Genomic DNA, 12557 nt, shown 5'->3' with positions numbered 1-12557 from the left:
GAATCTGCTTTTTGGGGGATACAGGGCAGGGGGTCTTGAGTGGTTAGACCTCAGCAGTGATAGGGTCTTGCAGCGACAGCCATTTGTGGAGGTTGCTGTGGTCTCAGCATCTCTAAGGTGGGACTTGGGATTGTGCCAGAGGGTCTGGGATTCCGGCGGGTGGGGAGGGCAGGAAAAAGGGATGGGGCCGGTGTGGTGGCTGGGGTCAGTGGCAGACAGCCACCTTTCTGCTGCAGTCTGAGAAGCCAGACTCTACTTTGGAAAAGCTACCAGTCATCTTTTTCAAGCCCACTGGGCTTGACATGCTGGGAGGTTGTGGCTGCTGCACCCTGGCAAGGACAAAGAAGGTGGGGGGTTTGTAAGCTTTGGATTTGAGGTGGGGAAACCAAGATTGGAATGGTGATGGTTCATTTCCCCCAGAACCGTACACAAAGCAATGGACTTCTACTCCCAAGATATTTAGGAATCAGCTCTTGAACCTCTTGCCTGTTGTTCCTACCCCAGGGCCCAGAATGGGCATCTCTAGCTTCCCCTGGGCTTGAATACTGCCATTGACAAAAGGCTCACCACTCTGGCAGGTTGGGTGAGTATGTTGGAGCATCAGGCAGCTAATGGGTGAGTTGGAGCTAATGTCCCACCTTCTGAAGCTTGAGTCCTCTTAAGGAAATGAGGTGACCTCTCTGCCAAGGACTCCATAGGTCAGTTTCTTTTCTTTTCTTTCTTTCTTTCTTTTTTTTTTTTTTTTTTTTTTTTGGTGGTGGAGTTTTGCTCTTGTCGCTTAGGCTAGAGTGCAATGGTGTGATCTCGGCTCACTGCAATCTCTGCCTTCTGGGTTTAAGTGACTCTCCTGCCTCAGCCTTCCAAGTAGCTGGGATTACAGGCGCCTGCCAGCACACCCGCCTCATTTTTGTATTTTTAGTAGAGATACGGTTTCGCCACGTTGGCCAAGCTGGTCTCGAATTCCTGACCTTAGATGATCTGCCCACCTCAGCCTCCCAAAATGCTGGGATTACAGGCATGAGCCACCGCGCCCGGCCAGTTTCTTTTCTGACTGCCATGAGAGGCAGGAGAATGGCATGTCTGTGTGCCAGACTTTCTCAAATGCCATTAGAGCTGCAGCCTGGATGATTCTGTGGCTTTTTAGCTGGATACTGAGGGCTTCCATGGGTGAGATGGGTCCTGGAGTCCCTGACCGTCTATTGGAAGCTGTGTATCTCTCTAGGAGGCCTCGTCAGGGTGTTCCCGCAGAGAGTGGAGTGGATGGGGTTGGGAGTTGTTCAGATCCAAGAGGGAAGGGGACAGTGTGAGGTGCTTTTGCTGCTAGGGTCAGCTCTAAAGAGGCAAGGAGGAAGCTGAGGGGCAGTTGTCAACTGCTGCCCCTTCCCAAAGACCAGCTGTCCTCATCTGAAAGTGGACACAATGAGGCCTCATCCTTACAGGGTTCTGGGGATCGATATGACATAAAGCATCCAGCAAGGCGCCCAGCGCTTCATAAGGGCTTTGGAATATTAATAACAGAAGCAGAGAAGATGGAAGAGGGCCTGTGTTTGTGAGTGGGGAATGTTCTTCCCTTAAAGCAAGGTTTCCTCTTTTTTCTTTTTTTTTGAGATGGAGTCTTGCTCTCTCGCCCAGGCTAAAGTGCAGTGGTGCGATCTCGGCTTACTGCAACCTCTGCCTCCTGGGTTCAAGGATTCTCCTGCCTCAGCCTCCTGAGTAGCTGGGATTCCAGGAGCCCGCCACCATGCCCGGCTAATTTTTATTTTTAGTAGAGACGGGGTTTCACCATGTTGGCCAGGCTGGTCTTGAACTCCTAACCTCAAGTGATCCGCCCGCTTCGGCCTTCCAAAGTGCTAGGATTACAGGCGTGAAGCAAGCGTGGCTGGTTTCCTCTTTTTTTTTGTGCCAAGGACCCCCAAGCAGAAGCCCATGGACTCCTTCTCAGAATGCTTTTAAATACATAAAATAGGTGGGGTTACAAAGGAAATATGTTTCATTGAGAGAACTGTCAAAATACTTAAACACATTGCGTTTAAATAATAAACAGTAAACAAACGGTAATATTTGTCCTTAGGTATTATTGCACTAATAAGATAACCCATTAGGCAAATTAAGGTTACATTTTACTTTTGAAGAGACTCATCAGTGACAAGGCTGCAGTGGCTCAGCTTCAATGAGGGTGTCACACTGGGGAGTGTCTTTGAGGGAAAGGCCTGTGCCCTGCATGGTGGACACCCAGGCCGTTGTGATATTTTTGTTTTGAGGTTTCCCAAGTATTGCAAATCCCACTTTGCAAATGTAATTGCAGCTTCTTTGTAGCTAGTTTTATAAGGCAAGGTCAGGCTTCTGTCTAGGATTGCTAGGATTCTCCAAGCTTGTTGAGTTCACCTGAATCGTGAGGACCCATAGCAGGAGTGGGGAGTGGTTTAAGAGCACCAGGTGCAGAATTGCCTGAAGCTGGCCAGGTGCGTCAGCCCAGCGTCTGTAGGCAGGGGACCGGGGGCTCACGTGGTCCCTGGTGGGTCTGATAATGACTGTTGTTTAGAAAAGTGGTATCGTAAGCGACATTTCCAGATCCCACTGCGATGTGACGTGAAAATGGCTGTGAGCTCCGTGGGCACTGCCTCACACTCCGTTGTCACTGCAGGGGCAGCCCTCACTCATGACCAAAGGAGAGTTAGAAGATAGGAAATAAAGGCATAAACCATTCACCAACTATGCAGGGACATCTCATCCCAACCCACTTCCCCCTGTCTTTCCCTAGCAGAGGTTTGAGCGCTAGGCACCCCACCTGCACCCCCACCTTTGCTGACCCCTGTCCCTGGCAGGCGACAGCCATGCTGTGACCACTAGGACCACTGATCTGAGGCGCCAGATCCCCTTGAAGCTGGAAGGGGCTTTCAGACCATCCCACCCCTCACTATCATTTTACACTGGTTGTGGACACTGAGGCCCAGAGAGGGGAAGGAAGTGGTCCAAGGCCCTTCAGTGTGTGGCCAGCAGGAGGAAGGCCCCACGCTGGTGATGTTCTTTCTGGCAGAGTTGAGAGAGATTTCAGGGTGACAGCCACAGTGTGACAAGCCTGGGGTTGCACCCCGCTCTAGATATTTTGGAGGTGGGCTTGATTTTCAAAGGACATTGCTCTCCCACCCCAACTGCCTGTTCTACCCCTGCGGCTTGCAGCTGTGAACATCTGTGTCGTCTCTGGGCCACCCTTGCAGGGCACCAGCTGTAGCCTGTCATTGCCTCTGGAGCCCATGAGAGGTGAGGGTGGCTGGAACTGGAGCTGGGGCAGGCAGGGGAGGAGAGGCGGAGGTGTCAGGCCGAGCCCAGCCCTGTGGGGACGGGCCCTGATGCCTGGTCTTGGCCTGAAGCTGTGGCCAGCTGTTGCCTTCTGCAGACCCTTCTGTGTCCTGCCCGTCCTCTCCCTTGGGAGAGCTGCCCTGAGCCCTTGTTCTCCAGGCTGTTCCCACACATGTCTTTTTGGCCCAGGCTGCTGGGAGGGGTCTGGGAAAGTTTGATGAGGGCCGTTTGGGGCCTGCCAGGGCTGCTGAGGTGGAGAGAAGGTTCCGCTCTGCCCTTGGCCAGTGAGGGGTCCACTGCGGAGCTCCCTCCCCTCTCTGAGCTGCCTATTTTTCTGTTTGGGAACATAGAGGCTCATTCCCTCCACCTTTGCCAAAAAGAGAGAGAAAGAGAGGGAGAAATTAGGGTGTGGAGCACCATGGAGATGGGGCTCTTATATACACAAGGTGTGTGTGTTAACGAAGCTGTCACGAGGCTCCTGGGAGTTTTCAAGGGTGACAGGCGTGAGTGGGGGTGGGGGGATCTTTCCAGACTGGAGAGGGTTGGGTGGCTGTTTGAGAAGGTTCTGGGAGGGCCGATGAGTCTGGAGTTGTTCTCTCTGAGAGTCCCTGAATGGGAGGTGGCTCTAGGGTAGGAGCCTGAGTGCATGGTCCAGAGGAGGCCTGGGGTGCACCCACCTGGGGACCAGCGCTCTGGTTCAGGACCTGGGGAAGAAAGGACAGTGAGCTCAGCCTTCAGACTGACCTGACCTCAGCTTCATGCTGACCCCATGACCCTACCTTCCACTTGTTGAGGTGATGCTGCTGCTTATGGGAGGGCCAGGGGGAGTGTGGATGGTTGGGAGCAGACAGTCCCTACTGATGTGGAGCAGCTTGTGCCTGGTTGAGGGCAGCTGGGAAGGTTGCCGTGCTCTAAGGATGCTTATTGTCCTTGTGCTTCTGCAGAGTCAAGGGGTGGAGGGCTGGCAGGGCAGCTTGCCCCAATCCCCAGTCCTGGACCATCAGTATGTGGGGCCAGTGGCCACTGAGCTCCCAGAAAGTTCCCTGAGCCTCTGTCCCTCCTGTCTGTCGCCCTCTGTCCATGTGGAATTCCCAGCCCCCTCCCTTCTCTGCAGCTCTGGCTCTCGGACCCCTGAGCCACTCCTTCCCCATCCCTTGACCAGCCCTTAAAAGATGTCCCAGCCATCTTCCCTAGCCATTCCTTTATTCTTTAAATAAGTTTTAACCATATTACCCAGTGTTTGGAGGAGAAAAATTAGAAAATACAGATAAGCAAAAAAGAGAAAATAAAAATCGTCCATAATCTCATCACTTGCAGATAACTCATGCTAGTGTCCTGGTGTCTGTCCCTTGGACTCATCCTGATGCCCTTTCGTGAGTTAAGGTGGGGCTGTGGCCTGCACTTCCTATGCAACCTGCTCTGTCCTAGATGTCTTTCCATGTCAGCCAATATGATATTTTTAATGGCTGTTTAACATTCTACCCTATAGATGTCTCATTATTTATTCAGCAAATCCCCTGCTGTGGGCTGGAGGTTGTTTCCAATGTTGTGTGATTATAAACAACACCCCAGTCAACAAAACATCGTGTTACACCACTTTGTGTACACATCCTCAAGTATTTCCTTAGGAGGGAGCCTTGCAGGAGGATTGCTGAATCCCTGAGGGTGCCCGGCGTTCTTCAAGTGGGGTGGGAGCTGTGCCTGTTGAGGATAGTGATATTAATTCAGATTTTTTTTATTTTTTATTTTTTTGAGATAGAGTCTCACTCTGTCATCTAGGCTGGAGTGGAGTGGCTCGATCTCTGTTCACTGCAACCTTTACTTCCCGGGTTCAAGCGATTCTCGTGCCTCAGCCTCCTGAGTAGCTGGGATTATAGGTGCGTGCTACCATGCCTGGCTAATTTTGTATTTTTTTTTTTTTTTTTTTTTTAGTAGAGATGGGGTTTCACCATGTTGGCCAGGATGGTCTCGAACTCCTGGTCTCAAGCGATCTGCCTGCCTCGGCCTCCCAAAGTGCTGGTGTTATAGGCGTGAGCCACTGCACCCGGCCACCAATTCAGATATTGATGTTGATGTTGAGTTTGGGGCCTGGTATTTTCTTTGAACACTTGATCTGCTGATAGCTCACCTAATCTGGACTTCCCTGGCCTTATTTTATGACATTCATGGCTATGTGTCCTTCTGCATCCGTTCCCATCCAAAGCCTTCAAATCCAAGTCTGACTTCCTTCTTTGCATCTATCTGCCCCTGGTTCTCTCTCGGTGACATTTCCTGCTTTTCCTAGCCTGAAAGGTCTGGCCTTTGTCTATACCACCTGAAATAGTCACTTTGAACTCTAGGCCCTGACCTGCTGTGGATGATTCACCTCTTTGTCTCATTTTCACAAGAGGAGTGTAAACTAAAGGGGTTGGGGGCTGCATCTTTATGTCTGTCTATGTCCGTGACTCCCCCAAAGCATCGGTAAAGGGCCGGGCATAGAGCAGACACTCAGTGAGCATGTGATCTTCTGGGCCCCAGGGTGTAGGTGGCAAGACTGCCTCCGTCTCCAGCTGCAGAGTGAGCTACCTTTCTCTGTGTGGTGGAGGGCGAGAGGTGGGTCAGGTCTCCTGCTGTGGCTTTTCCCATCCCCTCCTTCACTGCATACCCTCTTATCCCACAGGTCTGGGGTCCTGAGGCTGCCGGCAGACTATGGGTACAACGGCCAGCACAGCCCAGCAGACGGTCTCGGCAGGCACCCCTTTTGAGGGCCTCCAGGGCAGCGGCACGATGGACAGTCAGCACTCCGTCAGCGTCCACTCCTTCCAGACCACTAGCTTGCATAACAGCAAGGCCAAGTCCATCATCCCCAACAAGGTGGCCCCTGTTGTGATCACGTGAGTGGCAAGGGGAGTGTGCCCATGTCCCTGGGAGACATGATGGGTGGGGGGACCTGCTTGGGGGTGCAGTGGCATACAGCACTTAATGCTTGCAGACTGGATTCGGGTTCATAGATGATGACACTGAGGCCCAGGGAGATGAAGCAGTTCATCGGGAGTCACACTGCGTGCACCTGGCAGAGCTGGTCTCTGTCATGGGTCTCTGAGCCCATGCTACTCACCACGTCCACAGTGTGAGGGAATGCGGAGGAGGAGGCATGGCTGGGGGACCCCCTTTTGAAATAATTTTTGACTTAACATTTTCAAAAGAAGTTTATGTACTTGATGGATGAAATTGAGATTTCTTTTTCACAGACAGTAATTATGGCTCAAAACTGAGGCTAACACCAGGCTGTTGAAGGGCCTTGGGCTGAAGGAGCTGGAAGCTGCTAGTCAGCTCTCCTAATGATGCCCCTCAGGGCTTGTTCTGGCAGCATGTTCTGGTGTTCTGAGATCTGGACATACTGTGTGCATCCAGAGGAAGAGGGTTATGATGGGTCCCTGAAACCCTGTCTGCCCTGTGGGGCTTGGAGGAAGGGGTGGGTGCTGGAGAGCCATGCTGGGGAGGACAGGAAGATGGAGGGGATGTTGGATCCATCTCCTGGTGCGTTGAGAAGCCTCGTACTTTCCACACCTCTGCCCACTGTGCTCCCCTCCTCTGGGTCTTCCAGGATGCAGGAAGCAGGAGATGACTAGCTAGGAATTAAATGTGTTCCGCACATCAAAGTTTGGCAAAGACTTAGCAGATGGGTCCTTCTGTATAAGGAAACCTGAGGGGTGGGAATGATAAACCCTGCCTGCCAGCTCTGGGGCCTGCCAGGAAAACTGTCATCATAATCAATTCTTGGGCTTCTGATAAGGGGAGGAAAGGGGATGTCATATAAAAGAGACTTGATATGTAGTCTCTGTACTGACAAATGACAAAGGTGGGTTTGGGGCCTGAAGGTAGCACGAAGACTCGTGCCCCAAGCCTGGTTCTGCCCTTGCTTTGTTCTGTGACCTTGCACGAGTTCCTTTCCCTCTCTGGGCCTCAGTTTCCTTATCAACATAAGCAGAGATGACATTGAGAATATTTAACCAAGTGGTGTGTCTCAGAACAGTTGCTGACCAGCCATAAAAATCCTGTACACAGGGCTGTGCTTAGGGCCTGGAGCCAGCCATGAGCGCAGCACTTTTTGGGGGTATAGAATGTTTGAAGTGGAAGGGACCTCTAGAGATCATCCAATAGAGGGGTCAGCAAACTACATCCTGCGGGCCCAATGTGGCCTGTTTTTTTCAAATAAAGTTTTATTGGAATGTTGACACTTCCTTTCACTTACATAGTATCTGTGGATGCTTAGGGCCTCAATGGCAGAATTGAGTAGTTGCAACAGGTGCTGTATGGCCCACAAAGCCTCAAGTATTTACTGTGTGGCCCTTTCCAGAAAAGGGAATGGCAACCCGTGATCTAATGCATTTTAGCTTAGATGTGAAAACTGGGTTTCAGGGAGGTAGAGAGATTTGCTCCCCATGGGTCAGGTGGTAACAAGGAGGCAGAGCTGGAGTGGGAACCCAGGCCTCTTCTAGTGCTCCTCTGCCCTACCCATTCCACCCCCTGCCTTTCCAAAAGGCACTTCTTTTTTTTTTTTATTATATTTTAAGTTCCAGGGTACATGTGCACAACGTGCATGTCCGTCACATATGCACACATGTGCCATGTTGGTGTGCCGCACCCACCAACCCGCCATCCACGTCAGGCATATCTCCCAATGCCATCCCTCCCCCCTCCCCCCACCCCACAACAGGCCCTGGTGTGTGATGCTTCCCTTCCCGTGTCCAGGTGTTCTCATTGTTCAATTCCCACCTATGAGTGAGAACATGCGGTGTTTGGTTTTTTGTCCTTGCGATAGTTTGCTGAGAATGATGGTTTCCACCTTCATCCATGTCCCTACAAAGGACATGAATTCATCATTTTTTATGGCTGAATAGTATTCCATGGTGTATATGAAGGCACTTCTTTTGTCAAGAGGACCTAACATCAGATCATTAACTCTGGGAGGCTCTGTCATATTCATTGTTATCATCAGCACCGGAGCTGTTGTGTCTTGAGGGCACAGTAAATCTTGTTTGAGTGTTTGGACTTTTACCTGGTTTAGCATCTACAGAAATCTTGATTTTTATCTGTGGGTTTTGTTTGAAATAGCCGTGTGTGGAGGTAGAACTACAATTGTGTTAATAAATGCTTACTGTGCCCCAGGCACTGGGCTAAGCACTTACAATCATTAGCACATTTAATTCTCAGGACAGTCTTGGGGGTAGGAATTCCTGGAAATGAGCTCCTTGTCCAAAGCTATAGAGTTACCAAGCGGTGGGTGGAGTTGGGCTTCATGCCCCAAGCCTGTGTTCTAAACCACCTCACTGTGTGTGGAGTTAGCAGTGTAGGGACTGTCCCTCCAACACAATCTGATGGAGGGACCATCCGGTGATGTTGTCTTCTTCAGGGTACAGGCTAGGCCACTGTCACAAAGTAACCCAGATAGGATGCCTTCCTCAGGACGAAGCTCATCCCTTACATGCAAGTCCATGAGGACATCCAGGCTGGGATGGCTGCTCCGTGATCATCCAGGCCCCTTCTCCCTCGTTGCTCCAACATCATCAACATGTGGCTTCCGTCTTATGATCTAAGATGTTCTACCTCTGCCATCACTTCTGGATTTTAGCCAGGAAGAAGGGGAGAAGACAAAATAGAAGGCACCTCTTCTCTTTGGGAATGGCCTGGAATTTGCACACACATCACTTTTCCTCACATAATTGGCCAGAACTTAATCATGTGACCACAATGAGTTGCGAGGGAGGCTGGGAAATGTAGTCTTCAGCTGGGTGGCTCAGTCCCCAGTCACAGCCCTGGGGCTCTCTTGTTGAGGAAGAAGGGAAGAGTGGATATTGAGGGACAATGGGCAGTCTCTGCCACAAATCATAGCCACAGGGGTTTCCCTGAAGTGGGCTCTGTGAGGGTGGAGCTGGCCTTGACCAAGGAGGTTGCTTGACTCAGTTTCCATTCTGCCCCCCACAGGTACAACTGCAAGGAGGAGTTCCAGATCCATGATGAGCTGCTCAAGGCTCATTACACGTTGGGCCGGCTCTTGGACACCACCCCTGAGCACTACCTGGTGCAAGTGAGCTCAGGCCTTACTCTGCCAGCCCGCCTGCCGCCTCCTACCCCTATCTCTCATGAATTCCCTCCCTCACCTCCCTCTGGCCCTCCCCAACTTTCCCCTGTCTCTCTGCCCATTTTCAGAACTGGCAGGGCCCTAGGATGGAGCTAGCACCGTGGTCCTCTGGTTGATTCCTGGTGCCCCAGCTCTGCCTTCCTACAAAAGCCCCTTTCAGGGGAGCTCCTACCCTAGAGCCAGCTTTGCCTCTGGAGAGCCTCTCCCTGCTCTTTCCTCCAGGCCTGGCTCAGACGTCACCTCCCACATGAAGCCCTCTCTGATGTCCCCTCTGGAGGAGTTGTCTTTCCTTTTCCTACACTTTATGATACCCTTCCCCAGATCACAGAGAGTTATATATTTTGTCTGTTTTTTCCATGAACTGCAGGCAACTTGAGGGCAGGACCATGTTCTTCTTGCCCCTATTTCCCCCCTCCCTGTCCCCTGGAGCCCAGGACAGAGTTCCATCTGCAGAAAATACCCCTGAGCCATCTGAGTGACCTTCCTGTGGCTCTCCCCTGCCAGGGCCGCTACTTCCTGGTGCGGGATGTCACTGAGAAGATGGATGTGCTGGGCACCGTGGGAAGCTGTGGGGCCCCCAACTTCCGGCAGGTGCAGGGTGGGCTCACTGTGTTCGGCATGGGACAGCCCAGCCTCTCAGGGTTCAGGCGGGTCCTCCAGAAACTCCAGAAGGACGGACATAGGGTAAGCATGCCACTTCCCAGGCAGAAGCCAGGTCCCCAAAGCCAGGGAGAGGGGTACCTTGGAGGGGCAGCTTTGGAGGCGCTGGAGGGGCCTGCAGCATGCTGGAGAGGTGGGGTGGTGGCCTGGACCAGGCCCTGCCTGCCAGGACCATCACTGCGGTTGGTCTGGTTGGGAAATTCTGGTGAATGTTGATTGCACGTCCTGAGTGGATGGCGGGGCACAAGGTCAGAAGCTTTCATAGACGGTACTTGGGAGCCTCAGAGGAAGCAGGGGGCATGACCGGGTGACAGGAGGAGCCAGCTCATAATTTGACAGCTAGCTGAATGGTGATCACAGCTAACACTTAAGTCCTGATGTTAGCCCTGTGATGGAGTGGCAGTTTGTCTCCCATTTTGCAGAGGAGGAAACAGGCCCAGAGAGGCTAAGTGACTTGCTCAAGGTCACACAGCTCATGAGTGGTACCCCAAGACCCAAACCCAGGCAGCTGAACTCCCAAGTGCCTGCTTTCAAGGACGGTTCTTACCCGTTGGATGTTGAGGCAGGGTTTTGTGTGTCCCTAGGACACAGGCTGAGGGTCTGCTGCGATTGTAGGCTTCTTGAGTGCAGCTGCATCTGAATTGACCCCGGAGTTAAGCTGGAAAGGCTTTGAGTGAGACAGAATGGGGTGGGGGTGTGGGCTGTGTGCAGGTCCCATCTTCCCATCTTGATGATAAGTTCCTCAAGGGGACCATCTGCCCACACATTTCCCTCTGCCTGTATGGTGCTCAGTGAATGAATGATTACATGGTCATGGGGCATTCATTTCTTCAGCTGACGTTCATCAAACACCTGATTTATTCAGGATACCATGCTAGGAATTATGGGTACATGAAAATGACCAGGACATGATTTTGCCTACGAGGAACTTGTGGTCCGTTAAGGGGGAAAAGATGCATTCATTGATAATACAAAGCAGGAATCAACGCTAGGAGATTCATATGAAGGACTCTTGACCCTGACAGGAGGCAGGGGTCACCGCTGACTGGGAGGGTCATGAGGAGGTAGCATTTGGACTGAGTTTTGTTTCTTGGGTAGGATTCAGGTTGCAGGGATGGCGTGGGGTGCAGGAGGAAGGAACAGCTTGGGCAGAGGCCCTGAGGTGGGGCAGTGGTGCAGGTGTCTGTGCAGGATCATGGTGATGGCTTCCTTCCCCCTCGGGCTCCCGGTAGGAGTGTGTCATCTTCTGTGTGCGAGAGGAACCTGTGCTGTTCCTGCGTGCAGATGAGGACTTTGTGTCCTACACACCTCGAGACAAGCAGAACCTTCATGAGAACCTCCAGGGCCTTGGACCCGGGGTCCGGGTGGAGAGCCTGGAGCTGGCCATCCGGAAAGAGGTGAGGACTAGTGCGGTGTGCGGGAGACCCCAGCCCACAGCCCAGCTTTGCAGATGCTCTTTCTGGGGCCAGGTCACCTGCTCTTACTGGCCCATGTTCCCCCACTGTTGTACCCTGCTTGGGTGAGTGGCTGGCTGCAAGGCTGACTCACGGGCAGCCAGAGGAAGGACTTCCTATTCTAGCTCTCTTTGCCTCTGCCCCTTTCCCACCCTGCTTGTCTCCTTGATGCTCAACGTCCTTATTTAGAAAGGGGTCCGGTGAGCTGGGTGCAGTGGCTCATACCTGTAATTCCAGCACTTTGGGAGGCTGAGGTGGGCAGGAGTTCAAGGCCAGCCTGACCAACATGGTGAAACCTTGTCTCTACTAAAACTACAAAAAATTAGCTGGGTGTGGTGGCGCATGCCTGTAATCATAGCCACTCGGGAGGCTGAGGCAGGAGAATTGCTTGAACCTGGGAGGCGGAGGTTGCAGTGAGCTGAGATCATACTACTGCACTCCAGCCTGGGCTGCAGAGTGAAACTCTTTCTAAAAAAAAAAGAAAGGGTTCTAGGCGAGTGAAAAGAGCGCTAGACCAGAAGGACCAAGGCTGCAGTTCAACTCTTTGAGAGCCACGAGCCTCTGAGTCAGTTCCCTTGGTGGGTCTGTGGGCCTGTTTGACGATCCTCTGTCCTCCTCCTCTTCCATAACACAGAGGCTTGTGGAGGCCTCTGAGGCAGCTGACACACCACAGAGGTGTGTGAATAGAGTGTGGGGTCCCAGTGTCCCCAGAAACTTCCAGGTCAGGAACCGAGGCCATGCTGGCGCCCAGCTCTCTGCCTCTCCCATCCCCTCCAGGCCTCTTGTGTGCTCTGCTCCCCTCGGCTCCAGCTCCCAGCTGACCACACCTCCCCTGTCCTGGCACTGGTGGCTTTGTGAATTCCTTCACCCACTGGGCAGAGCCCTCCTGCCTCCCCCCTGTGTGGGTACCCCGATTCCTTCAGAACTCCCAGGAAGGGCATAGAGAGCACCTCTGGCCGTGTAGTTCCCTCATGGGGGGCAGAAGCCTGCCTGTGGCCTCTACATGGCCTGGTCACTCC

The 12557-nt window shown here is 52.5% G+C and overlaps 1 protein-coding gene across 9 annotated transcripts in view; it reads left to right on the top strand.

The window, feature by feature from the left end:
* The window catches only part of PALD1 (phosphatase domain containing paladin 1), a 92334-nt gene that overhangs the window by 42648 nt on the left and 37129 nt on the right, over nucleotides 1–12557 (top strand). For 8 of the 9 annotated variants that reach the window (XM_024254227.3, XM_063727357.1, XM_054522528.2 and 5 more), the window contains exons 2-5: nucleotides 5960–6173; nucleotides 9268–9370; nucleotides 9929–10108; nucleotides 11317–11481. In XM_024254227.3, the coding sequence (XP_024109995.3) occupies nucleotides 5989–6173; nucleotides 9268–9370; nucleotides 9929–10108; nucleotides 11317–11481 (633 nt within the window). In that variant the 5' untranslated portion in view covers nucleotides 5960–5988. Of the gene's footprint in view, nucleotides 1–5059; nucleotides 5178–5959; nucleotides 6174–9267; nucleotides 9371–9928; nucleotides 10109–11316; nucleotides 11482–12557 lie in introns of all 9 variants that reach the window. The other variant, XM_063727356.1, reaches the window with a different exon arrangement.

Source organism: Pongo abelii, chromosome 8 (genome assembly GCF_028885655.2).
Source record: "Pongo abelii isolate AG06213 chromosome 8, NHGRI_mPonAbe1-v2.0_pri, whole genome shotgun sequence".
NCBI lineage: Eukaryota > Metazoa > Chordata > Mammalia > Primates > Hominidae > Pongo > Pongo abelii.
This window is presented reverse-complemented; position numbering and strand designations above follow the sequence as displayed.